This window comes from Oncorhynchus gorbuscha, linkage group LG08, assembly GCF_021184085.1.
Source record: "Oncorhynchus gorbuscha isolate QuinsamMale2020 ecotype Even-year linkage group LG08, OgorEven_v1.0, whole genome shotgun sequence".
In the NCBI taxonomy this organism is placed as follows: Eukaryota; Metazoa; Chordata; class Actinopteri; order Salmoniformes; family Salmonidae; genus Oncorhynchus; species Oncorhynchus gorbuscha.
The window spans coordinates 12383436-12409593 of NC_060180.1; the positions used below are offsets into that span (position 1 = coordinate 12383436).

Here is a 26158-nt window from a genome sequence, read left to right on the forward strand (position 1 = left end):
TGATTCCAACAGTTTGTGCCCAGTGGGTCATCTCTGGGTTTTACAGTGCATCCCAATCACCAACACACTTCAATATCCTGCTCTGCCATTTCATATTCTCACTGTACTTACCAAATGAACCACTGTTTACTGTGGTCTATTGGTAAATTAAACTGTGCCCATGTCTTTTCTATTAAACCTGACACCACTCATCCACTAGCTGAGGTTTCTGTGATACCTGGGTAGGTTGTAGAGAGGAGCCATTCTAAGGCAGGCCACCACAGCTCTCTTCCTCTGTTTGGATAACACCTTGTGCCACACTGCCTTCTTCCTCTGGGGATGCTCTACCTATAGACAAAGGCAAATGTTCAGATTCAGATAACAATCAAATTGCATTTTTAGCTAGTTTTCAAAAGGTATTTAGTTACACAACCATAGCCAAGTCTAAATAGCTTTGGGAGCCAGAGAGTAGCTAACTTCTGTGATTCAAGGCTTTACTAAAAGCTCTACTAATAGCATATCATAGGGTAAGAGAGCAGCATTTGTTAAGCCCACCTGGTCCAGGTGGTAAAGCACACAAGCAATGTCCAGGACCCTTTCTACTGTCCTCAGAGGGTCCGAGGTGTCCCGTCTGGGGCCTGGGAAGTCCCTGAACAGGACATCCTGCCATCGAGCCCCTGGAGCCTCCCGCTGGTACAACACAGAGAGCAGACTGTTAGCACAAGCGTCGCTGGGACTTGGCACATACACATTCAGTGTTTCCCTTATATGCATTTAACAGCTCCACTGCAAAAATGTTTTATAAATGTAATTATAATGAAGTGTTAATGTATGCCCCAGGAAGGCCCCATCCGCTGCCCCCCGCAGGACAACATCAGTGTGTTAAATAGACTATTTAGGAAAAGTCAAGGACGGGGGGCATGACTTGAAAAATGGCAGAGATATTACAATTTTCAATTCACATGATGCTCAAAAGACATCATTGGCAGTTCTAGTTAGTGGGGTTAGATTACTGGAGCTGATCATGTGTGTTTTATACATGGATGTATTCAGTTCATTTATGTCATATGATAATTGAAGTGGCAAAATAAGCATTGTTGTAATAGCTACATAAGATGTGGGCAAGTTAATAGATAGTTTGGACCTATGGTTCCTGTGTATTCTATGTGCTATGAGTACGACAAGGAAAACCATGGGGTTTAAATCATATGTACTATGACTGCAATTACTTTGCTCTGAAGACGTAGCAGGCCATTATGAATGCTCTCTCGAATCTCGTCCTCTGTGTCCTTCTGTGAAAAGCAGTGAGCTGTCATTATTAGCGATAGCAGATTGGAGACACAAAACATGGGGTTTGCACATTGCAGTTACATGACATACAGTGACAAAACATCTTTGAGCAGTACTAGGTATAATAGACATGTCATCATTGTAAATAGGAATTTATTCTTAACCTCTTCAACCTATGGGGGCGCTATGTCATTATTGGATAAAAAAACGTGCCTGTTTTAAGAGCAATATTTTGTCACGAAAAGATGCTCGACTATGCATATAATTGCCAGCTTTGGAAAGAATACACTCTGACGTTTTCAAAACTGCAAAGATATTATCTGTGAGTGCCCCAGAACTGATCTTACAGGCGAAACCAAGATGAAACTTCAAACAGGAAATGAGCAGGATTTTTGACGCTCTGTTTTACTATCGTCTCCTTATAAGGAGGTCCTTCTGTAGCACAGTTGGTAGAGCATGGCGCTTGTAACGCCAGGGTAGTGGGTTCGATTCCCGGGACCACCCATAAGTAGAATGTATGCACACATGACTGTAAGTCGCTTTGGATAAAAGCGTCTGCTAAATGGCATATATTATATTATTATAAGGCTGTGAATATGCTGTGAACGAGCTTATGCACTCTGCCGTTCGTCCAAGATGTCTGCAGCATTGTGATGTGTTTGTAGGCATATCATTGGAAGATTGACCATAAGAGACTACATTTACCTGGTGTCCTGTGTCGAAATTATTGCGTAATCTGTAGATCCATGCGCGTTCCATTTCTTCAGAAGAGAAAGTCAACTGCCACGAAGGATTTATCGTCGATAGATATGTGAAAAACACCTTGAGGATTGATTCTAAACATCGGTTTGCCATGTTTCTGTCGATATTATGGAGTTAATTTGGAAAAAGTTCGCGTTTTAATGACTTTTTTTTTCTTTCTTTTTTTTCTTACCCAAACGTGATGAACAAAACGGAGCGATTAGTCGACACAAATAATATTTTTTGTAAAAACGGAACATTTGCTATCTAATTGAGAGTCTCCTCATTGAAAACATCTGAAGTTCTTCAAAGGTAAATGATTTTATTTGAATCTTTTTCTGGTTTTTGTGAAAATGTTGCATGCTGAAAGACAGGCATAATCCTATGCTAGGCTATCAATACTGTTACACAAATGCTTGTTTAGCTATGTGTAAAAGTATATTTTGAAAATCTGAGATGACAGTGTTGTTAACAAAAGGCTAAGCTTGAGAGCAAATAGATTAATTTCATTTAATTTGCGATTTTCATTAATAGTTAACGTTGTGTTATGCTAAAGAGCTTGCAGATAGATTTACACAATCCTGGATACAGGTTTTTTTCGTAGCGAAACGTGACGCAGAAAACGGAGCGTTTTGTCCTAAACAAATAATCTTTCAGGAAAAACTGAACATTTGCTATCTGAGAGTCTCCTCATTGAAAAGATCTGAAGTTCTTCAAAGGTAAATTATTTTATTTAAATGCTTTTCTGGTTTTTGTGAAAATGTTGCCTGCTGAATGCTAACGCTAAATGCTACGCTAGCTATCAATACTGTTACACAAATTCTTGTTTTGCAATGGTTGAGAAGCATATTTTGAAAATCTGAGATGACAGTGTTGTTAACAAAAGGCTAAGCTTGAGAGCAAATAGATTAATTTCATTTAATTTGCGATATTCATGAATAGTTAACGTTGCGTTATGGTAATGAGCTTGAGGCTGTAGTCACGATACCGGATCCGGGATGGCTCGACGCAAGAAGTTAACTGACTTACCTGTATAAATAAAGGTGAAAAATAATCATAATTGTAGTTCACTGTGCAGTGAAAGATGAAGGTGTGTGTTTAGTACTCCACATAGCTCTGAATCCACAATATGGCAGAGGTTGAAAAGCCATAACACATACGTTTTTTCAACAACAGGTTATTATTGACCATAACATGCTGTTGAAAAAAAAACATATGTGTTATGGCTTTTCAACCTCTGCCATATTGTGGATTCAGTGCTATCTATCTAATAGAACAACGGGATTTCTTTAATAGAAGCTTCTCTAATGACAAACATATAAAGTATGGTGTAGCACAGGGCAGCTCTCTTTTCTATTTTTACCAATGACCTACCACTGGCATTAAACAAAGGATTGATATGTAGGCTACGTGTGCCTTTTACATTTTGTAAAAATGTAGTTCTGTCTTTGAGTTGGTCTTGTCTATTGATGTTCTGTATTATGTCATTCTGTATTATGTTTTGTGTGGACCCCAGGAAGAGTAGCTGCTGCTTTTGCAACAGCTATTGGGGATCCTAATAAAATACCAAATTCCATACCTGAGTGAAGCGGCTCTTGGCCAGTGTGATAAGGCTGCGTTCTGCTGGGGAACACACACTCAGTCCCACAGGAAGCAATCTCTTCAGGGAGGCTACGATGAGAGAGGTCTGTGTGGAGTAGCGATCCCCTTTCCGCTTCATCTTCTTCCTCTCCTGGTCTGACACCTGCTCATTAAAAACCATGAATAGAAATACATAGTTGACTTATACTTCAATCATTCACTTTGCATGGTTAGAATGTAAATGATTTATTCATATGTTTTGCGCAACCACAAAGCACACATAATGGACACCCAGTGCTGTTTGTGGTAGTTAAGAAACAAATCTGTAAGGTTCTCACCTTGGACATTTTGTGATTGTTATTATTGACCAAGAAAGCCATGTTGTTGATCTCATTCTGGACCACATAGTTCTGTTCCTCCCATTTGAAGTTCTGCAATAGCAAATCAGACGGGTTACAAGTGAGAACATCATTAAGATGCGAGGCAACATCCAAATCTTTGTTATTTCACACACGTGAGACTTGGCCCAGAATATGAAGATCTCTGCCACCATGCCGAACATCTTCTCAGCCTCATGGTTCGGTTCCCGTAGCCAACTTGCTCTGAAACAACAATATGTGAGAGCTGTAAACAAAATGCATTAACACATTCTACACTGAACAGAAAACACAACATGTAAAGTGTTGGTCCCATGTTTCATGAGCTGAAATAAAAGATCCCAGAAATTTTCCGTATGCACAAAAAGCTTATTTCTCTCAAGTTTTGTAAACAAATTTGTTTACATCCCTGTTAGTGAGCATTTCTTATTTGCCAAGGTAACCCATCCACCTGACAAGTGTAGCATATCAAGAAGCTGATTAAACAGCATAAATCATTACACAAGTGCAACTTGTGCCGGGGACAATAAAATGACACTCTAAAATGTGAACCTTTGTCACACAGCATAATGCCACATATGTCTCAAGTTTTGAGGGAGCGTGCAACTGGCATACTGAATGCAGGAATGACCACCAGAGCTGTTGCTGGAGAATCTAATGTTTATTTCTATACCATAAGTCGCCTCCAACGTTGTTTTAGAGAATTTGGCAGTACGTCCAACCGTCCTAACAATCGTAGACCACATGTATGGCGTCATGTGGGCGAGGGGTTTGCTGATGTCAACGATGTGAACAGAGTACCTCATGGTGGCGTTAGAGTTATGGTATGTGCAGGCATAAGCTACGGACAACAAACACAATTGCATTTTATCAATGGCAATTTGAATGCACAGAGATACTGTGGCGCGATCCTGAGGCCCATTGTTGTGCCATTCATCCGCCACCATCACCTCATGTTTCAGCATAATGCACAGCCCCATATCACAATGATTTGTACACAATTCCTGGAATCTGAAAATATCCCAGTTCTTCCATATGGCCTGCATCCTCACCAGACATGTCACCCATTGAGCATGTTTGGGATGCTCTGGATCAAAGTGTACGACGGCGTGTTCGAGTTCCTGTAACTTTGCACAGCTATTGAAGAGGATGTGGCAAATGGTGGCCACACCACATACTGACTGGTTTTATGGCCTATACCCCTACCTGTTTTTTAAGGTATCTGTGACCAGTAGATGCATATCTGTATTCCAGTCATGTGAAATCCATATATTAGGGCATAATTCATTTATTTTAACTGACTGATTTCCTTACATGAACTGTAACTCAGTAAAATCTTTGAAATTGTTGCATGTTGTGTTTATATTTTTGTTCAGTATAATATTGTCAGAATCTCAGATAAACATTTTTATAAGAAAACACCACTTTCCATGTTGTCAAAATATAACCTTGACTGTTGATATATTATTGGTTTGTTATGTATTAAATAATGATCAGTGAACATTATAATTTTACCTCCCATATCCCCATCCCCTGGGCAGGATGCCTTACCTATTGTAGTCCACAAATGGGATGAGGACAGGGTAAAAGGCGTAGAGGTCTCGCACCAGCACAATGAATTTCTCCTGAATCTGTAGCTCCGCCTCAGACGCATCGGCCCTCCCCTCAGCCTTTATCTGCTCCTCCTCCTGATGCACCGATTCTGCCCTCTTCTTCAGTTTCTCCATCAGAGGCAGGAAGTGGCTCCTCAGCAACTGGGGGTGGGCCTGGCAGATGATTGGCTGAGAGAAAACTGAAAGGAAGGATTAATTTAGTCTAATTCATTTTGTCATTCAGCAGATGCTTGTATTCAGAGAGACTGACAATTAGTGCTTTAGAATGAGAGAACTGATTGATACAATCATGACATGAGTGGAAGGAATGTCTAGATGAAACAACTGGGAAATTAGGCCTGAAAGTATCTAAATTAACACTGTTGTCATGACGTTGGCCTAGGGGGAAGGTTTATGACAGTCATAAATACCTCTTCCCCCCTTTTTCCTCTCTCTACCCTACTGATGTTACATTTGCAAAACCCTTGGTTAACATAGAGATTCTGGGAACATCAGAAGGTGGGGGGAAATGAACTATGTTCTGGTAATCCGACAAATGGAACATATGCGGTGGTACTTAATGAATATGATGTCAGTTCGGTTGTCATCTGAGACATTCTCATCAATGATAAGATGACATAAACTCTACAGTGGAAAGGCCACACATCAGAGTTATCGGATTCACATGGAATTGTTGTTCAATATAAATGTTTGAATATGAAATGATTTGTGATGGGATGAAATGTGATTTTAGCTTCTAAAATGTGAGATTTGGGTTTTCGTAAGATAGGGCTCTGCTCAATCAGTGGCCAGCCCCTGTGAAGGGACATGGGCTATAAAACTTTTCAAACACGCCCTCCTCTCCATTCCTATATAAGCACTTGACAACAATATAACCTCCTGTTCCGAGGACGACGGTCTGATGTCAGAATGGTTCAGATAATAACTACAGAATGAAGCCAACATCAGCGTGAGCTTTGGTTGCAAATGAACTTTGAACTCTTATTCACTACAGAAGTGATACCTCCTAGCCGTTGAGTTAGCAACAGCAGCTGCAAAGCAGGTTCTGATGTTCCCAGCAGGTTAGGAAGGAACAGACAGAATATCCCGTCTACCACACAACGACATTACCACAACGTGTCCAATTGACAACCAGAGACATTCTTCAAAAGACTTGGTTGGGCAACACGGCCTTCCATCTACCACCAACCTACCGAAGCGCAGCTCAGAGTAAATATTTATTGCATTTTCCTTTTCCAAATGGGCGGTAATTTAGAATGCATAAGATACTGTATTTGCGATAGCACAGCTTCTTCCCTTTGTTCCTCAGTCTTCCCGCTCTTTCACTCAAACCTAGCCCTTTTCTTTTGTGTAACAAGCTGTCATATCTGTTTCGCCCGCTAGGGACATTTTCCTTTATGACGTAATTTGTAATCAAGTTATGATTTAATTATGTGTAATTGTGTGTGATTAGTTAGGTATTTAGGAAATAAAATAATTAAACCCAATTTTGTATTGTTGATTCAAATTGTTAGCCAGGGTTTGTGCAGATAACCAAGAATTTACAACTTTCAGATGAGACTGAATTAAGATGACGATTGATATTGACTGCTATTGATGTAAAATATTACTAGGTCTTTATGAGTTTATTCGGAAGATAACATCTCTATAAATATTATTTTGTGGTGCCCGACTCTCTAGTGATTTTAATTACGGATAAATTATTTTTATAGAATAGCATGTCATATCACTTAATCCGGCATAGCCAAAGACACGACACTGTTTCATGGTGTCACAAACAATGAGTAATAGTGAGTGATTGAGGCTATGAGGCAAACATATGGACTGAAGACAACTGGATCCTGTGCAGGGCTGTGATGACAACTACTATATCATCCTTAGGGTGGACAGAAGATGCAGATGGAAAAGAGAGCAGTATAGGGCTACCTGCCAGGCGCTTCATCCATTCTCCCTGGCCTGTTCCCAGGTGGTTGTGGATGATGCGGAGGATGTTGCCCAGCAGTGTGCTTGCATGCTGGGAGGTGAGTGAGGTGCAGACCGGGCTCTCCATTTGGCCCTCGGGACCGTGCTGCCACCAACGGGACACATAGCTGCAGAGCAAGGGTAGGGTGATCTCGGTAACATGGCTGTACTGGGCTTGGCGTGCCCCTGAGCCTGCCCCTGCCAGCTCCTCCACCTCCCCCAGGAGCTGCTGCAGAGATGGCAAGAGAGGACACACCTCCTCCACCTCGTCCGGAACTCCCACATCTGAAACAAAGGAGAAGGGACAGATTCAAACACCTCAGCTAAACTCCAAGAAAAAAAAGGTTAGTTGTGGAAAGGGCTCTACAAGAGACCCAAAAGAGTTCTTCTACCTGGAACCAAAACGGTTTCTTCAAAGGGTTCCCCTACGGGGACAGCCAAATAACCCTTTTAGGTTCTAGATAGCAACTTCTTCTCTAAGAGTGTAACTAAACAGAGTAGTATGTGTGTGTACAGTTACCCTCTCGCTCTTTGGGGCTCATGGTGTTGTAGATGGAGTACGGGCTGTCCTCATTCAGAGCTGGCTCCAGGAAACATACAGGGAAAGCCCCTGACAGCGCTGCCAGACACGCTCCTGCTGACGGCCTCTGCCTACAAACACACGCACAGATTGCTGACAGCTCTGTCTCCCACACAATACACCATGTGCATGACAACACAGCCATATTAAGCCACTGAGAGAGAGGAATATTGATGTGTACAAAGTCGTGCATACTTTACGACTGTATTAATCTGGAGCATTTACAAACATATACATTAACTGTCATATACTGGAATGCTACATCACACAAAGCTAAATGACAAAAAGTACCCCTCCACGTAGAAACTTTTGCTGATGCCAAGTGAGTGGAGGCTGTTGAGGATCTTATAACAGGACACCTGGAGACTGTCCACTGTAAAGGAGAAGGTGAGACTCGCTGAGACTCGCCCTCTGAAGCTTAAGATTTCCAGACAACTTCATGAGTGTTGGCTAGTAGCTACAGTGTGAAGGCTAGAGGGAAGTTGATATGTAGAGACAGCGAGGGCTCACAGTGGGTGAGATTTGATTAATGTAATAAATAATTAGTGAATAGCCGTCGTGATCACTGGCAGAGAGAATGTGCCACCTCGCCAAATGACTGAGATTTAATGAGATGAGGCATGGAAGCTGGCTGGGCATTTCTGAATGATTTAAGAGGTCTTAAATCCAGCTGCTCACTGGCATCTCACCCACTCCCAGACATATGGAGGGCATTGACAATGTACGGTATGATGGAAGATGGGCTCTTGTGGACAACGTAGTTGGAAGACAAGCGGTTGTGATTACAGATTGATTTGGATGATTGTATTTACACTATTGATACTGTGGGTTTTGAGAGTGACTCATACAGCCAGCAGATTAGCATTTTTCGTCATGAATCTTGTTCTGGAGTCAGCTCTGCAGAGTGGTCACTAGCTGGCACAGCCACAAAGTCTGATTTTAAACCTTACCCTAACCACACTGCTAACCCTAATGCCTAAACCTAACCTTAAATTAAGACCAAAAAGCTCATTTTAGTTTTCATTAATTTTTACAATATTGCCAATTTTGACTTTCCAGCTGGCCTATGTAGTAAAAATTACTCAGTTCTGCCTCCAGCACAAGACTCATTCCAATAAACATCAACCTGGAAAATACACAAGAAATCAATTTATCCCACAAGTAACCATAAATACTTTACTCAACTTTGAGAGGATGAATGATTATTCTGATGTATGGCCTCCCCAAACTGACAAACTCTCATAATAACACCACACATATTATTCTACCTCCCAGGATACAGAGCCACACGTACCCAAGAGGTCCTCTCCATATTGATTGTGGCTGAGGTGTTCAAAAATGGAGGTGAGAATCGGCAGCAGGGTGGTATTGGTGTAGTCCAGGATCTGGGCCACCCCTCTGGACTGGGTCCAGTTCTGGGTCATAGAGAGGTTCTCCACGGTCATCTCCAGGTCCACCGCTGCAGCCTCGAAGAAGGACCGTAGCGAGACCCTTGATGATTCTGGAGCAGTCTTCATCAAAGTCCTGAAGGAGGTTACCCATATTATTGAATGAATTGAATGCCATTATTGGCTCATATATAACATCTGGTCTAAATGAGCAATATACTGTTTATAATGTCAAAGAGTGTAATTTACAAACATGAATGAAGAGCATTTTTATATAGTCTTTTTCTTCATCAAATATATCTGCTCACTAAAGAAAGAGTACTACACATGAGTCCTCTAGCTATTGGCAACACTATTTGTTCATTTATCAACTGAATCCTTTATCTAAGCAAGTGAGTTCCATTGAGATCGCAATCTTACAAGGCAGCCCTGGCACCAACAGTGATACCAACAGATCTTTTTGATTTATTTCACCTTTATTTAACCAGGTAGGCAAGTTGAGAACAAGTTCTCATTTACAATTACAACCTGGCCAAGATAAAGCAAAGCAGTTTGACACAAACAACAACAGAGTTAGACATGGAGTAAAACAAACATACAGTCAATAATACAATAGAAAAATAAGTGTCACGCCCTGACCTTAGAGAGCCTTTTTATGTCTCTATTTTGGTTTGGTCAGGGTGTGATTTGGGTGGGCATTCTATGTTCTTTATTTCTTTGTTTCTGGCTGAGTGTGGTTCCCAATCAGAGGCAGCTGTCTATCATTGTCTCTGATTGGGGATCATACTTAGGCAGCCCTTTACCCTCCTTCTGTGAGGGATCTTGTATTTGTTTGTGTGCAGGTAGTTTGCACAACGAAGCTGTTCGGTCATTTTATTCTTTATTGTTTTGTCTTTTCTAAAGTTTCACTTCGTTAATAAATTAAGTGGAACTCAAAGTACGCTGCGCCTTGGTCTCATCCTTCATCCGATGACACCCGTGACAATAAGTCTATATACAATGTGAGCAAATGAGGTGAGATAAGGGAGGTAAAGGCAAAAAAAGGCCATGGTGGCAAAGTAAATAGAATGTAGCAAGTAAAACACTGGGATGGTAGATTTGCAGTGGAAGAATGTGCAAAGTAGAGAGAAATAATGGGGTGCAAAGGAGCAAAATAAATACAGTAGGGGAAGAGGTAGCTGTTTGGGATCAATTATAGATGGGCTATGTACAGGTACAGTAATCTGTGAGCTGCTCTGACAGCTGGTGCTTAAAGCTAGTGAGGGAGATAAGTGTTTCCAGTTTCAGAGATTTTTGTAGTTCGTTCCAGTCATAGGCAGCAGAGAACTGGAAGGCCAAAGGGCCAGCCAACGAGAGTCGACAGGTCGCAGTGGTGGGTAGTATATGGGGCTTTGGTGACAAAATGGATGGCACTGTGATAGACTGCATCCAATTTATTGAGTAGGGTATTGGAGGCTATTTTGTAAATGACATCGCCAAAGTCGAGGATCGGTAGGATGGTCAGTTTTACAAGGGTATGTTTGGCAGCATGAGTGAAGGATGCTTTGTTGCGAAATAGGAAGCCAATTCTAGATTTAACTTTGGATTGGAGATGTTTGATGTGGGTCTGGAAGGAGAGTTTACAGTCTAACAAGACACCTAGGTATTTGTAATTGTCCACGTATTCTAAGTCAAAGCCGTCCAGAGTAGTGATGTTGGACAGGCGGGCAGGCGAGGCGATCATTTGAGAAACCAAGGCTGTCGAGTCTGCCGATGAGGATGTGATGATTGACAGAGTCGAAAGCCTTGGCCAGGTCAATGAATACGGCTGCACGGTATTGTTTCTTGTCGATGGCAGTTAAGATATTGTTTAGGACCTTGAGTGTGGCTGAGGTGCACCCATGACCAGCTCTGAAACCAGATTGCATAGCGGAGAAGGTGCGGTGGGATTCAAAATGGCGGGTGGGATTGTTGACTTGGCTTTTGAAGACCTTAGAAAGGCAGGGTTGGATAGATATAGATCTGTAGAAGTTTGGGTCAAGAGTGCCCCCCCCCTTTGAAGAGGGGGATGACCGCAGCTGCTTTCTAATCTTTGGGAATCTCAGACGACATGAAAGAGAGGTTGGAGGTAAACCTAAGCATTGAGTGATGATGAGAGAGATATTGTCTCTAGAAACATCATTGAAACCAGCTGATGTCATCGCATGTGTGGGTGGTGGAACTGAAAGGTTGGTATAATGAGCAGGGCTAGAGGCTCTGCAGTGTAATAAGCCAATAAACACTAACCAGAACAGCAATGGACAAGGCATTTTGACATTAAGGAGAGGCATGCTTAGCCGATTGATCATAAGAGTCCAGTGAGTAGTGAGGTTGGTTGGGGTATCGCCGATTCAGACAGCTAGCCGGGCTATCGGTAGCAAGCTGGCATAGGATGGAGGTCTGTTTTTAGCCAACTCGTGCGTTTCCGTCGGTAGATTAGTGCGGTTCCGTGTGGTAGAGGGGATCAATCCAATTGGCAAAATAGATATAGTTATAGTGACCCAAGAAAATAGTCAGATAGACCTATTTAGATAGCAGCCGATAAGACAGCTAACGATTAGCAGGCGTTCAGGTAATGTCGCGATGGAGGGGCCAGTTGGATAGCTCCCTCAGGCAGATAACGTCGGTAGTCTAGTCGTGAAGGCCCTGTAGAGTTCCGCATCGGCAGTAAAACGGGTCCGGATAGGTGATTGTAGCCGAGGAGTGGCTGATGGAACTCTTTAGCTGGCTAGCTCCGGAATAATTGATGTTTGCTCCGGGATCGAAGTAAGCCAATAGTAACTCGGATAGCAGCTAGCTAGCTGCGAGATCCAGGTGTAAATGTCCAGAGCTTGCGGTAGAAATCCAAGGATATGGAGAGAAAAATAGGTCCGGCATGTTCTGGTCTGAGTCACGATAGCTTTTCGAGCTAAAGGATAGCTGATGACCACCAACCGTGGTTAGCTGAATACTAACGTTAGCCAGTAAACTGGCTAGCTTCTGGTTAGCTTCTATTTGTGGATTTTAGATTTGAGGTAAATAATACATTTAAAAAAAAATATATATATATATATATATACAGTGCCTTGCGAAAGTATTCGGCCCCCTTGAACTTAATAATAATATTAATAATAATATAAAATTTTGCACGCCCAATTTTTCAGTTTTTGATTTGTTAAAAAAGTTTGAAATATCCAATAAATGTCGTTCCACTTAATGATTGTGTCCCAATTGTTGTTGATTCTTCACAAAAAAATACAGTTTTATATCTTTATGTTTGAAGCCTGAAATGTGGCAAAAGGTCGCAAAGTTCAAGGGGGCCGAATACTTTCGCAAGGCACTGTATATATATATATATATATTGGTGAGGCAGGTTGCAGGATTGTGTTTTGAAGTTGCGTTTTTAGAAAATAAAATATATAAAAGATATGCGAAGAAAGATGTAAATATATATATATACACACACACACGACGAGAACAAAGGACATCTGACTGCAATGCCATCTTGGTTTAAACAAGATTTTGTAGATTTTCATTTAGTAAAAAAGCTTCTTTCTTAACCAGACAAAAGGTAGCTAACTAGAGTCACTGGTGGTGACTGGTTAGCCATGGGGAAGCAAGAGGATCAGATAACATCAAGTGCCTGAGTGACAACAGCTTAGCCGACCTGGGTAACAGTGAGACAGTGTTATCTACCTGACATCCAGAGACTGGGCCAGTATGAGAAGACAGCTGACGATGGAGAGTGCCTCGCTCCCTAAGGAAACACACACAGGGGAAATCAAAATCATAGGGATCACAATCTCATAAACTGCTAATAGGATCTGGGGCTTAGGTGTGTGGACACGGATAGGTTATGTGTCTTTGTACACACTAAGAACAAATGGTTCTATATAGTGCCAAATTAGGCTTATTTGTCTTGTAACCATAGCGGAACCCTTTTTGGTGCTATATGGAACCTTTTTTTGAAGGTTCTATAAAGAACCATGCTCAAGGTTCTAAATGGAACATGTATGGTGCTACAAATAACACTTTCATAAGGTTCTATAAAGAACCATTAAAAAAAGTTCTAAATTGCATCAAAAAGGATTCCACTAGTTACAATCATTTTTATGGCTCTTTATATAACCTTTATGGAGAAGGTTTTTGTTGAACGATTCAAGTTTTTTTCTTCTTTTGTAATAGCCATATTAAATAGTTACAGGTTGTGTATATAGGTGTGTGTATTAACAAGTTGAATTAGGTGTGCTAGCTCTGGAACAGTTGGGAGTCCCTGAGGAGAGAATTGAGAACTACTGACTTAGTCAACAGTTCTCAAATTACACAAGGCCATACGTGAGTCTTTCACAAGACACCATCACTGGCCATAGTTATATACAGTATAACATGCAATAGCATAACACAATAGATTAGATAAACTGAAATGACACTCATTCATTGTTGCACAAAAAGACATGCCCCAAAATATCTGAATAAGCCACCGGCCCTACATTATAATTATTACTAAATGAGGAAAGAAACATTTTTTGAACAGCAAAGAACCACTGAAGGGTTCTGTGGGGCAGTATGATTCCACATAAAACCATCACACCGTCACACCCTGATCTGTTTCACCTGCTTTGTGCTAGTCTCCACCCCCTCCAGGTGTCACCCATCTCCTGAGTCATGTTACACCCTTCCCAAATAATTTTCTATTGTATATGCAGATGAGCGCAAACAGTAGCCATATGAAAACATGAACAGGGACTTGAGATGTAAACAGATCTTGAGTAAATAAGCTTCATGTTAACTTTACACCATCCTTACCAAACAGAGAGATCCTTTGTCTGACAAGAGCTCCCAATTTGCAGAACAGGCTGAAGATGGGAGGACAAGAGAGAGGGATGGAGAGAAGAGGAATAGAAATATGATGAGAATGTAAAAGGTAGAGAAGACAGAGGACACCTATGTTCCTGGGCACATTTAAAGCCAAGTTGGTTTAAATGCCCCTTTTAAAGTGCTTAGACAGTTATGACAAAAACACTTAAAAGCTAAATACTGCTAACATGTTATTATTATAATAGTGTTAATAACTGATACCTGGTGACCATCTCCTTCTCCTTATTGGAGGCATGACCTCCGTTGCCTCGTGATCTGGCTGCGGTGGAAAGGAAGTAGAGGCGATGGTTCTTCAGGTACTGCTCCAGAAGGGGTAACGCCACCTGTGGGAGATGTGTTTTTAGGCAAATTTAACCCAATAGACCTAACACACTATTTATTTGTGTCAGCACACAATATGGACTATTCATATCACTTTATCAATGTAGTTTGGTAAATTGACCGTGTTTTACCCATTGCATCTGTTTTGAGTTATTTCCTATGGAAAAGTCATAGTTGTTGTGCTGTATTTGTTGCTATGTCTTAGCATTGATCTCTGTGTGGATGCTGCAGAGATACATGGCTGGCTGCAGCATGAATCAGCGGTCCCATCAGTGGGAATTAGACCCTTTTATTTTCTGTCTCTTTACAGGGAGCGTGGGAGGCTTAATCAACGGTCTGATTGCAATCGACACGCCCACATGGGTTTCGAAAATGGCTGTATCAATTCCTGGAGCCACAATAGCTTTTACTTACTGAGTTGCCCATGGCAACCTCCCAACAAAACAAATTAGCCTATGTCAGTGTGTGGTTGTAAAGAAATGAATAATAGCCAGAGACAAATCAAGCAGGACTACAGAGTGGAAACTGTTCTTTCACATCCACCTACAGTACATGCCCATCTCAGTTGTTGGACTGGAAAATAAAAGTGGTTTTACATTTACAAACCTTGCTGAAAAAGTCAATCTGCTGTTGGTTGGGAGCCTCTACTATTGGCATCTGACCTCTTGCCTGAATAAGCTCTGAGGAAAAACACAACATATCCAATTACATGCTATGTGTTGTAAGAGATGAGTGAAACGTCTGACGTCACTTATAAAAGGAAAGATGTCTGGTGATGTATGGCTACCATCCTTACCCAGCTCCTGCATGTATTCTTGGGCCTCCTCTGTGTATGAGAGGAGCTGCTGTAGGAAAGTGTAGGCAAAACGGTTTGCTATGGCTGGTGAGTCCATCTCTGCTGCCTTTCTGTCTCTGTGCAGAGATGCAGCACAGTGATGTCGTCAAGAAGTCAGGAAGACAGATTGTCTGGACACTGAGGCTAATAGAGGTTTACTGTATACATTTGAGTAAGGCACATAACAGTTCGATATTTAATGAAAGTTTTAGGTTAAGGATGCACAACAATCATTAACCCCTTACACGGGTGGAAATTAGACTATATGGATATGGCTACATTGAATAAATATGGATATCATATGCATAAACATTGTAGCAATTAAAAAGTAAAAGTTTGGAGATTATGGAAAAATTATTAGACTAAAAGGTGAGGACTGAATCCAAACGTTACACTGTTGATTTCATGTGCATTACTGTTCTTTTCACCGCATTTGTTGACAACAAAATCTGAAAATACTCTGGACACATTCAGTAACATAAGAATATTCTTTGGGGTAGGCGCAACATAAGACCAAAAAATCACAAGGGTTTGAGTGCGAGGTCTAAATGTTATTTCCTAATGGCCACACACCTCTCCAAAGTGTAAACAGTTCCTACGTAATTTCGATGCACTTTTATGACTCGAAGAAGAGTCTTCAACTATATGGTGCTTTTCTTGGCACTCCTAGCTGTGCCGTTGAGGAACTAGAGCAAAAACACGTGTAGTTATTTTCTTTGGAACACAACTCTGCATCCCCACCTTCACACAATTAGTGTTGTTGTTTACGCAATCCAAAAACGGTCCATTATAAATTGCAATCTGGGTCAGGTGGGCCTAATTTGAAAGCTTCTTCTATTGCCAACTTGAATAGCTAAATTATAAAGTACGACCTTATAGTGTTAGGCTTTCACTAAGCAATTCATAGCTATAGAACGGAGTCATGGGTGCATTCAGATGCGCGGTCCGCAGGAGATTTTCTTCACAATACAACAAACATAGGCACATTCATGTTCAGAACAACACAGAGTATAACGTCATGTCATCTGAAACTGTACATTAAACATTATGAGGTTTATGATATGGAAATTTGAAGTGCACATTCATATTCACAGGTGTTTGGCTTGCTTGTTTGACATCAAAGCGGAATTCATTATAATCCTCAACTTCTCATATTTGAAAATAAATGACAGCAATTATTTTTGCAAAAGTTGCACAATTAGCAGGAAGGACAGGGGCAACTTCTTGATGCTTGCTGTGCTCAAGATCAGAACAGCTGTAAGTCAAAACCCATACAGCACTGTGAAGTGCAGACCCAGAGCTTTGACGTCATGTATAGCATGTTACTGTACAACCACTGCGTTCCAATTTAGGCGCTTATCAAATCAAATCACATTTTATTGGTCACATGCACATGTTTAGCAGATGTTATTGCAGGTGTAATGAAATGCTTACTAGCTCCAACAGTGTCCAAATCTGCCATTTTCAACCTGTATACAGGTACAAGTGTAAAGGGCTACAGAACAATGACCACTGGCCATTAGCATCAGTTGTCATAGTCATTGACAGACAGTTCCTCACCTCCACACTGTGTAGCCGTTCAGCTGGAAGAACTTCAGGACATCCTGGGCTTTCTCTCTCAGTTTGGCTTTCTCCTTGGTAGGGAGGGCATCATAGGGCACCAGCGTAGAATGACCCCCTCCCCCTGGAGTAACAAATTAGATCAAAGTATAATAGATTAACGTAAATGAAATTCAGAAAGGATAGCCAGCGCATTTGAGAGAATTTACCAATCTTTTTCACATAAGCATTTATTTGAGATGAAAAGTCATTATGTAAATTAATCATTCTGCATAGCACTTTGCTTCAGAACCACTGAGTAACTTTTTCGCATGGTTTCAAGTTGCCAGAGGTACACAAAAATCACCTACAGTAGAGGCGAAAACCCTGTTAGAGCTTAATTCATCATGGTTTGTGATGAAATGCTACCTTTTGCATCCACTTCCTGCTTCTTCTTCCTGGACCAGGTGTTATGGTAGTTCTCAGCCAGCAATTCAGTCACAGACTGAAGGAAAGTATAAAACAATCAGTCAATAACAATAATCCTAATTGGATATGAATACAGTATGTCTATGTCCTCACTTACACACTGGTCCCATGAGAGTGTCACACTGCTCATGTCCATTGGCTTGGGGGTGAAGGTTGATGCTCCTTCAAACGACAGCTAAACCGTAGAGACAGAGACATGCATTCATTTACATATTTTTATGCATCCATTGCAATAGTTCAGTAAATTCAGTTTGAATGAAAGCAACAGCAACAACAAATGGGAACAACATCTACAACAACAATATGGACAGTAAAGCTGCTCAGTTTTAAAGAAGAAAGCAAGGAAGGAAGAAATGCAACATATGGGAAAAAGTCAGTTTCATATCAGAGCAGGACTTAAACAAGATCATGCCAACAGTACTGTGTGAGGTCTTATGGATTCAGGTCCTATAATAATGTAGTACTTTACCTGTCCAGCCTGGGAGATGCGGCGTGAGCAGGTGAGTAGGCCAAGGCCATCTCCCTCTTTAGTTCTCTCTATGGTCCAGCCAAAGGCCAACATACTTCGCACGGTCTCCTTTACAGACCAGCGATACGCCTCTTTGTCCTGAGGACAACCAATGTGACAGTAGCAGGATGATAAAACTTTGGAACTGCAATATGTTCACGACAGACAAATATTAGACAAAACAATATTTTATTCAAAATATCAATCAAATCCTAAAACAAACAGTACTCTGTATGTTGTAGCTTAGACCTACCCTCTCAGCCAGAGCTCTGTAAGGCTTCAGGAGAGGGTGTACTTTGGTCTTTTCACAGAGCTCCCCATGGACCCAGCCATTTGCAAACTGAGACATAGGAAAGATAAACATACATAATTAATCATATACAGTATGATATTCCTATACACACAGCATAATCTACTTCATACACAGCAGTTCACACATTACATAGAATGACAGTGTTCACAGAGTTCTTGTACAGTACATATTTTAAACTCAAAACTAATATACTCATAGTAAACTCAAAGCTCACCTTGTCCATTGACCACTTCTCATGGGTGTGTTCTGCATATTTATTCACCACAAATTCCAGTTTCTCTGGTACTGACACACTAATAACGGGAAAAATAACTTTATATCACATATCAGAACAATATAATATATAAAATGCTCTTTAAATGGACATGCATATTTTATATATAGAGGGTGACAGGTAGCCTAGCAGTTAGGAGCATTGGGCCAGTAACCGAAGGGTCGTTGGTTCAAATCCTTGAGCCGACTAGGTGAAAAATCTGTCGATGTGCTCTTGAGCAAGGCACTTAACCCTAATTGTGCCAGGGTCGCCATCAATAATGGCTGATCCCTGGCTCTGACCCCACTCTCAGGGGAAGTAATATATGCAAATGTCCAATTCACCTATGTGAAATAGGGCAAATGTAAGCACCCACTTAATTATATATATATATTTATTTAAAGAGCATTTCCACTAGAGAGGAGATGAATAATGGTATCACTAAGGTTCTAGCCACAGGCTCTCACTTGGAGGTGTCTACAGGCTGGGGGTCAAAGTGTCCCTGTGCGTCCATGGAGGGGTGTCTCTCAATCCAGGCTACACAGCCAGGGTCCGTGTGGTCAGGAGGGATGGCTCCAGCTGTAGCTGCCAGACACTGCAGAGCCAGCTTGGAGAGCTCAGCGTCATAGTGCTATTTAGGAGAGGAGACAGGGAGATGAACAAACACATGCCTTGGGGCTACACGGGAAAAGACATACGTAATATAAATCATAGACTGGGCGGGTTAGTGTGGGCAGTAGCATTAAAGCTTGGTCTGAAAACAAACCCCATGCCCCCTCCCATATCCAATAGATGTTTATAGATGTGAAGGGATCCAATTACAATATGACTTATCCTTCAAATAGGCTTTTGGGAGCTCCCATTGCAGGCTATTGCTTACACTCATTCCATTAGCTTTGTTAATATCAAATGGTTGTTTTGAGACAGGCTGAAGAGTTGGTCCAACTGTACCTTCCTGGACAGAGCATTGAACACTCCCCAGAACAGCTTCCTGGAGAGGTGAAGCTCCTCCTCTGAGGCAGAGCCCAGGTGCCCCAAACCTCCAATCAGACAGTAGTACTTCCAGCTCTGCTCATAGTGATTGGTCAACAGCTGGAAGGAGGGAGTGGCGAAAGTAAATTTCTTCAGAAATGTCGTACATGTCCAAACACACACATACATTACATGGCCTGTGTAGGTGTGTGACTACTATTATATAACTAACCTTGAGTGGTATTTTAGTGTGGATTGTCAGAAGGGGCACATCAAAAACAAGCCGTCGGAGTAGAGGTTGCATCATGGACGGCCTGAGCTTACTAAGGACACAAGCAGAAACACATACACAGAAATAGATTATGCACCGACAATTCCTTTTGAATTATATCTGATTCTAAATAACTGCTCCCGTTCTGCCTCTATGGTAGAGAAGGTGTGCAAGTGATAGAGGAGAGAAGTGAGCTGTGTGGAGTGACTATAATAATATTAGTTCCTCCATGTCCCCACCTGCATATGGCCAGCATGCAGTCCTCGATGGCATCTCTCTGGGCCTTGGTGAGGCTGAGGGCCCTGGACAGGCGGTAGACGGCCTGGAGGAGAGCATCCACCAGCGGCCCCTGACCCTCTGTCCCAGAGAACAGGCTGGAGCACTTAGTGAGCAGGGGCAGCACTGCTGTACACAGGTACCTGTTCAGTGCCAGGGCCATGTCTGTGGCACTCAGATCAGTCTGCAGGGAGAGGAGCAGCCAGGGGACATTTTGTTTACAGAAGTGTCAGGACCAAAAAGAGAGGGGAAGTTTTAGCCTAGGGGAGGCAAAAGAGACGGAGAGAGAAAAAAGTGTTTGATCCATAAAAGTCTGACAGAGTCAGAAATGGAGAGGGATAGGACATTGAAGACTAGTAAGAATGAGTGGAAGGGGGAGTGAATGAGTGAGGAAATATGCAGTGGGTAAGGTAACACTGCCCCACGTGTGTGTTAGTAGACACTCCAAAGCCTAGATCTCCAACACTAACCCTAACTCAAATCTCATGAATGTATTAATGTTGCACGTCATTTGAGTTACAGGACAATCCTTGTGATGTGATAGTCACACTCTGTGTCCCACAATGTGCAGTGGCTGAACACTCGAATGGGGGTTATAGTGAATCACTCCAGTGGGCATTCCTGTAGGTCCCTCAGGACCATAACAGTGGATCATTCCAGTGGTGCTGTGTCAGTATGGTCAATGTCTCCCTCACTGTGTCCAGGGAGGCCACAGCCTGCAGGTCTGGCAGGAAGCCTACTTCCAGCAGGTGGAGCAGGAAGTTCTGGTCCTCAATGCCGTACACACGGTCCAGGAACAGCACCATGGCTGCCTTGTGGTCTGGGCAGAACACAGTGGATGGGTCTGGTTCGACTACTGTGCCATCTGTATAAATGACAAGCACAGAAGGAGATTTGGACAATCATTTCACCACATTATATTTTTGCTAATTTTAAATTATGGTGGTTCTGTAATACATGCTTGGCGAGCCGTCTCAAAACTTGAGCCAACTTAACCCCAGACTAATTGCTACCATATAACAGAGAAAGCACCAGCGGGAGGATGAGACTAGAACAAACTTATCTGTAACAAAAATGTAAACAGTACTGTACAAGCTGCAAAGATTGGGTTTACAACCACATAAGACTATAGTGACTTCTCACAGAGGACTGACCTTTTGCTAGAGAGGGGATTTGGAAGGGGATGCCGATGACTCCCTCCAGGTCCTGGACGGGGATGAGGGACCTCAGAATGGCCCGGATACGGATGGCCTCGCCCTTCCCAGCATGGATCAGCTGGACAAACATAATCAAGTCAAAGTGATCAGCTTTATTGGTTTTTAATTCTTAAGCTTTGCCATTCATTCCAATGTCTTCAAAGACTTTAGAGAAACAGCCAACGTCAAATGATCTAGCTGTCAGGTAATGTGCAGCATATGACAGACACATGACACAAATGACACAGTTGCCAGAGGTACACATATGACACAGACACAAATAAAGCTTCTTAACCCATAAGGTTTGGATTATTCTGCAGTGTCAATCACTGCATGGCCAATCAATGTAGCCCCAGGGGAGCTTTTTCTAGTCCTATATTAGAGCACTAGTCTATCGGACTATTGACAGGGTCCCATCAGGAGGTGAAACAGACTAACGTGCATCTCCGGGGCACAGCGGCCCAGCAGGTCGATGAGGGCGGAGTAGAAGGTCATGATGGAGTGGCCCATGTGGATTATGTCATCCTCCTCATCCTGCAGCACGTTCCTGTGTGGGTGGGGAGAGAGAAGCGTTTTCATGACTTGGGTGCTGTGAAACATAATGATTTTACTCATGTTTAAAGGTCAGTTGACATAACTGGATGCCTTATTGAATCAAGCTGAAGAGGGGATGGTCATAGAATTACAGTGCATACAATATAGTATATATATATATATATATATATATATACATATATAGTATTTGTCTTCTAATTGTGTGTGGGGAAGCCTATCTTCTGGCTGACCAGTAGGAAAAACCAAAAGTCTCTGGTTTACTAGGGCAAAGACTTGTTCTTCCAGTGTTCCCTTTCTAACTCACAGTGTTCTGTTGGACTCGTAGGTTGTGGAGGGTCCGTCCATAGTCAGGTCCTCTGAGATCCTGATGGCTTCCTCCATGGCTGCCAGGAGACCATCGCCACCCTCACCTCGCAGGGCGGGGCCAAAACACTCCGGATGGCGAATCAGCAGCCTCACCACCGAGTAGGCATTCTCCTCCACACTCTCCCCTGTCAGGAATCAACTGATTATTAGCCTAATTTTACTCTGTAGTCTAGCTGTTATCAGTCATGAACTACATCTACAGTTAGAGTATCTGTATAGTCAGTTGTAACAGGTTACCGTTGCAGAAGACAGCAAAGCGTAGGAAGTCCAGGTAGCGTTCCCCCTCCACAGGGTTCCAACCAATGTCAGGGTAGCCTTTAGACACCAGCATGGGACAACTCTGTAGACCACAGCCTGCCAAGTACTGCACCACCTACAGAGAGACACAGAGGACAGAGAGAGAGAGAGAGCGAGAGAGAGAGAATAAAGGTAAAGGAGAGAGCTGAACAGACTTAAGAGGATAACATACTGTATGCAGTCAGGGACAGAAAAAAGATTGAGGGAGATAAAGAAGGAGGGACAGATCTTTCTCACTTTTTCCAGGTCTGGTTCCCTCAGGGCCAGGGCCAGCTCATTGTTGTCCATGACAGAGGCAGCTGCCACGTCCAGAGGGGTGGCTCCACGCATGGACGGAGATGCTAAGGAGAGTACTAAACATATTTAAATCCTCACTGGGATAATTAAAAAATAATAATAATAATAAGTATAAGGCTTACAATGTTGCTGATTTGCTGTTGCTGACACTGGGAAACATGCAGAGAGAATGACATTTCAAGTTACTGTTGATAGTAATCATATAGTCTTCCACAGCTCACCTAGGCCAACACTGCTATTATCCAACAGGTAGCTGAGGTGCTCGAACATGGATCCCTGATTGTGCCTACTGATGCGACAGAAGTAACAAAGGAAGCGACAGCAATGGGCCACCATCTTAGGAAAGGTGATCTCCTAAAGAAGCAGAGAGAACAATTCACACTTAATTCCATTTTCTCACAATGGACACGTTCATTATTTTTTCGATACATATCACATCAGTCTCACCTTGGACTCTCCCTCCCCCAGGACGTTCACCATCACCTCCATGACTGTCTCGTGCATCCCCAAAGCCCTCATCAGGTTGGGGTGCTGGTAGAACACCTTATTGTTCATTATGTCTCTGCGCAGGAAATAAACAATGGAGGGGTTCAGCGCCAGGGCTGAAGATTGGTGAACAGATATTATGAATGTGTTTTTGGGCTCAATGTTGCGATCACATTTTTAGAAGTAAATTGAATTACATTTGAACATTTCCACAGAACAGAGCTTGTATTATGAATCAAGACATGGGTTAGCTTGGCATTTATGTAGAGGCAAGAGTAGAGCTAGCAGAGAACTAGCAATTGTTCTCCATTCGTACCCCAGTCCCCGGATCATGAGTCTCTCCTCCTCCTTGCCCATGCGAACGCTGAGCAGAGAGCGAATCTGCACCAGAGAGGCCAGCAAGGCCATGGTGTCCTCCACTGACACCTGGCTGATGGTGTAGGCCTTGTGGAGGGGAGTGCCCATCTGGCCCCTCAAGCCCTCGTACTGCCGGTGCAACAGAGAGAACATGGCCCTGACCAGAGCTGGGTTCTCTATCACACACTCCTGGGCCCAGCGCACCACCGTGTCAGAGATGAGCTTCTGAAGAGTCACTATGGGGGAGAGACAATGACCAATGTTAGTAGCCTACTTCTAGCTTGACCATATAAAAAAATCATCCTTAATGTTGTGTCGTAAGATCCACCCCCGTTGTGGAGCTTGGCTCACTGGTATTCTGTGCTCTGTCTTCCTCTTCAGGATCGGCAGATCTCCTCGTCAAGCTGATTACTCTCCCAACCAAGCTGAAGAGACGATCTTTGATGGAGCGATTGGAATCCTCCACAACCTCTGTATCATGGTCAACTTCAATTCCTGTACATTGAGTGACAAGAAACAATATGCGAACCCTTTGGAATTACCTGGATTTGTCATAAAATTTGATCTGATCTGCATCTAAGTCACAACAATAGACAAACACACTCTGCTTAAACTAATAACACACAAAGAATTACACGTTGTGATAAAAAGTGTGATAAATAAAAACATATACCAATTTCATTTAAGGACCAAAAAACTGACAGCAGTGCCATATAAATTGTAAAATAGTTGGTTAGAGATTTTCGATATACCTATTCCATGGCACATGGTTTATGAATTGATACACAAAACAACGCTGGATTCAAAACTTTTTCCATTTAAATTACTATTACTAAATTATTGCAACCAACAGAATGTTATACACTGCTCAAAAAATTTTAATAAAGGGAACACTTAAACAACACAATGTAACTCCAAGTCAATCACACTTCTGTGAAATCAAACTGTCCACATAGGAAGCAACACTGATTGACAATAAATTTCACATGCTGTTGTGCAAATGGAATAGACAACAGGTGGAAATTATAGGCAATTAGCAAGACACCCCCAATAAAGGAGTGGTTCTGCAGGTGGTGACCACAGACCACTTCTCAGTTCCTATGCTTCCTGGCTGATGTTTTGGTCACGTTTGAATGCTGGCGGTGCTTTCACTCTAGTGGTAGCATGAGACGGAGTCTACAACCCACACAAGTGGCTCAGGTAGTGCAGCTCATCCAGGATGGCACAGGAGGCCAACCCAGCAGCAGGACCGCTACCTCCGCCTTTGTGCAAGGAGGAGCAGGAGGAGCACTACCAGAGCCCTGCAAAATTACCTCCAGCAGGCCACAAATGTGCATGTGTCTGCTCAAACGGTCAGAAACAGACTCCATGAGGGTGGTATGAGGGCCCGACGTCCACAGGTGGGGGTTGTGCTTACAGCCCAACACCGTGCAGGACGTTTGGCATTTGCCAGAGAACACCAAGATTGGCAAATTCGCCACTGGCGCCCTGTGCTCTTCACAGATGAAAGCAGGTTCACACTGAGCACATGTGACAGACGTGACAGAGTCTGGAGACGCCGTGGAGAACGTTATGCTGCCTGCAACATCCTCCAGCATGACCGGTTTGGCGGTGGGTTAGTCATGGTGTGGGGTGGCATTTTTTGGGGGGGGCCGCACAGCCCTCCATGTGCTCGAAAGAGGTAGCCTGACTGCCATTAGGTACCGAGATGAGATCCTCAGACCCCTTGTGAGACCATATGCTGGTGCGGTTGGCCCTGGGTTCCTCCTAATGCAAGACAATACTAGACCTCATGCGGCTGGAGTGTGTCAGCAGTTTCTGCAAGAGGAAGGCATTGATGCTATAGACTGGCCCGCCCGTTCCCCAGAACTGAATCCAATTGAGCACATCTGGGACATCATGTCTCGCTCCATCCACCAACGCCACATTGTACCACAGACTGTCCAGGAGTTGGCGGATGCTTAAGTCCAGGTCTGGGAGGAGATCCCTCAGGAGACCATCCGCAACCTCATCAGGAGCATGCCCAGGCGTTGTAGGGATGTCATACAGGCACATGGAGGCCACACACACTACTGAGCCTCATTTTGACTTGTTTTAAGGACATTACATCAAAGTTGGATCAGCCTGTAGTGTGGTTTTCCACTTTAATTTTGAGTGTGACTCCAAATCCAGACCTCCATGGGTTGATAAATTTGATTTCCATTCATCATTTTTGTGTGATTTTGTTGTCAGCACATTCAACTATGTAAAGAAAAAAGTATTAAATAAGAATATTTCATTCACTCAGATGTGTTATTTTAGTGTTCCCTTTATTTTTTTGAGCAGTGTATATGTGGGGGATACAATCTTCCCAGCTCTGCAGATTTTGCTGTGAGGAGGCAGAGTCATTAGATAATTTATTTTGGTATTGTCCATATGTAGCTCGATTTTGGTCACAGATC

At 42.6% G+C, this 26158-nt stretch overlaps 1 protein-coding gene across 3 annotated transcripts in view; it reads right to left on the reverse strand.

The window, feature by feature from the left end:
• LOC124041207 (ryanodine receptor 2-like) overlaps positions 1-26158 on the reverse strand; it is an 83123-nt gene that overhangs the window by 31269 nt on the left and 25696 nt on the right. For 2 of the 3 annotated variants that reach the window (XM_046358511.1, XM_046358510.1), the window contains exons 38-73: positions 24069-24212; positions 23677-23953; positions 23322-23436; positions 23096-23228; positions 22815-22918; positions 22518-22653; positions 22219-22405; positions 21798-21906; positions 21318-21438; positions 20859-21028; positions 20127-20347; positions 19849-19939; positions 19596-19736; positions 19112-19275; positions 18606-18684; positions 18332-18418; positions 18040-18177; positions 17668-17745; positions 17511-17586; positions 17103-17226; positions 15504-15619; positions 15314-15387; positions 14588-14709; positions 14315-14364; positions 13205-13265; positions 9418-9647; positions 8415-8496; positions 8064-8194; positions 7508-7828; positions 5520-5760; positions 4106-4193; positions 3930-4022; positions 3590-3754; positions 1209-1271; positions 535-669; positions 218-327 (exon numbers count right to left, since the gene is read on the reverse strand). In XM_046358511.1, the coding sequence (XP_046214467.1) occupies positions 218-327; positions 535-669; positions 1209-1271; positions 3590-3754; positions 3930-4022; positions 4106-4193; positions 5520-5760; positions 7508-7828; positions 8064-8194; positions 8415-8496; positions 9418-9647; positions 13205-13265; positions 14315-14364; positions 14588-14709; positions 15314-15387; positions 15504-15619; positions 17103-17226; positions 17511-17586; positions 17668-17745; positions 18040-18177; positions 18332-18418; positions 18606-18684; positions 19112-19275; positions 19596-19736; positions 19849-19939; positions 20127-20347; positions 20859-21028; positions 21318-21438; positions 21798-21906; positions 22219-22405; positions 22518-22653; positions 22815-22918; positions 23096-23228; positions 23322-23436; positions 23677-23953; positions 24069-24212 (4777 nt within the window). The remainder of the gene's footprint in view (positions 1-217; positions 328-534; positions 670-1208; positions 1272-3589; positions 3755-3929; positions 4023-4105; positions 4194-5519; positions 5761-7507; positions 7829-8063; positions 8195-8414; positions 8497-9417; positions 9648-13204; positions 13266-14314; positions 14365-14587; positions 14710-15313; positions 15388-15503; positions 15620-17102; positions 17227-17510; positions 17587-17667; positions 17746-18039; positions 18178-18331; positions 18419-18605; positions 18685-19111; positions 19276-19595; positions 19737-19848; positions 19940-20126; positions 20348-20858; positions 21029-21317; positions 21439-21797; positions 21907-22218; positions 22406-22517; positions 22654-22814; positions 22919-23095; positions 23229-23321; positions 23437-23676; positions 23954-24068; positions 24213-26158) is intronic. The other variant, XM_046358512.1, reaches the window with a different exon arrangement.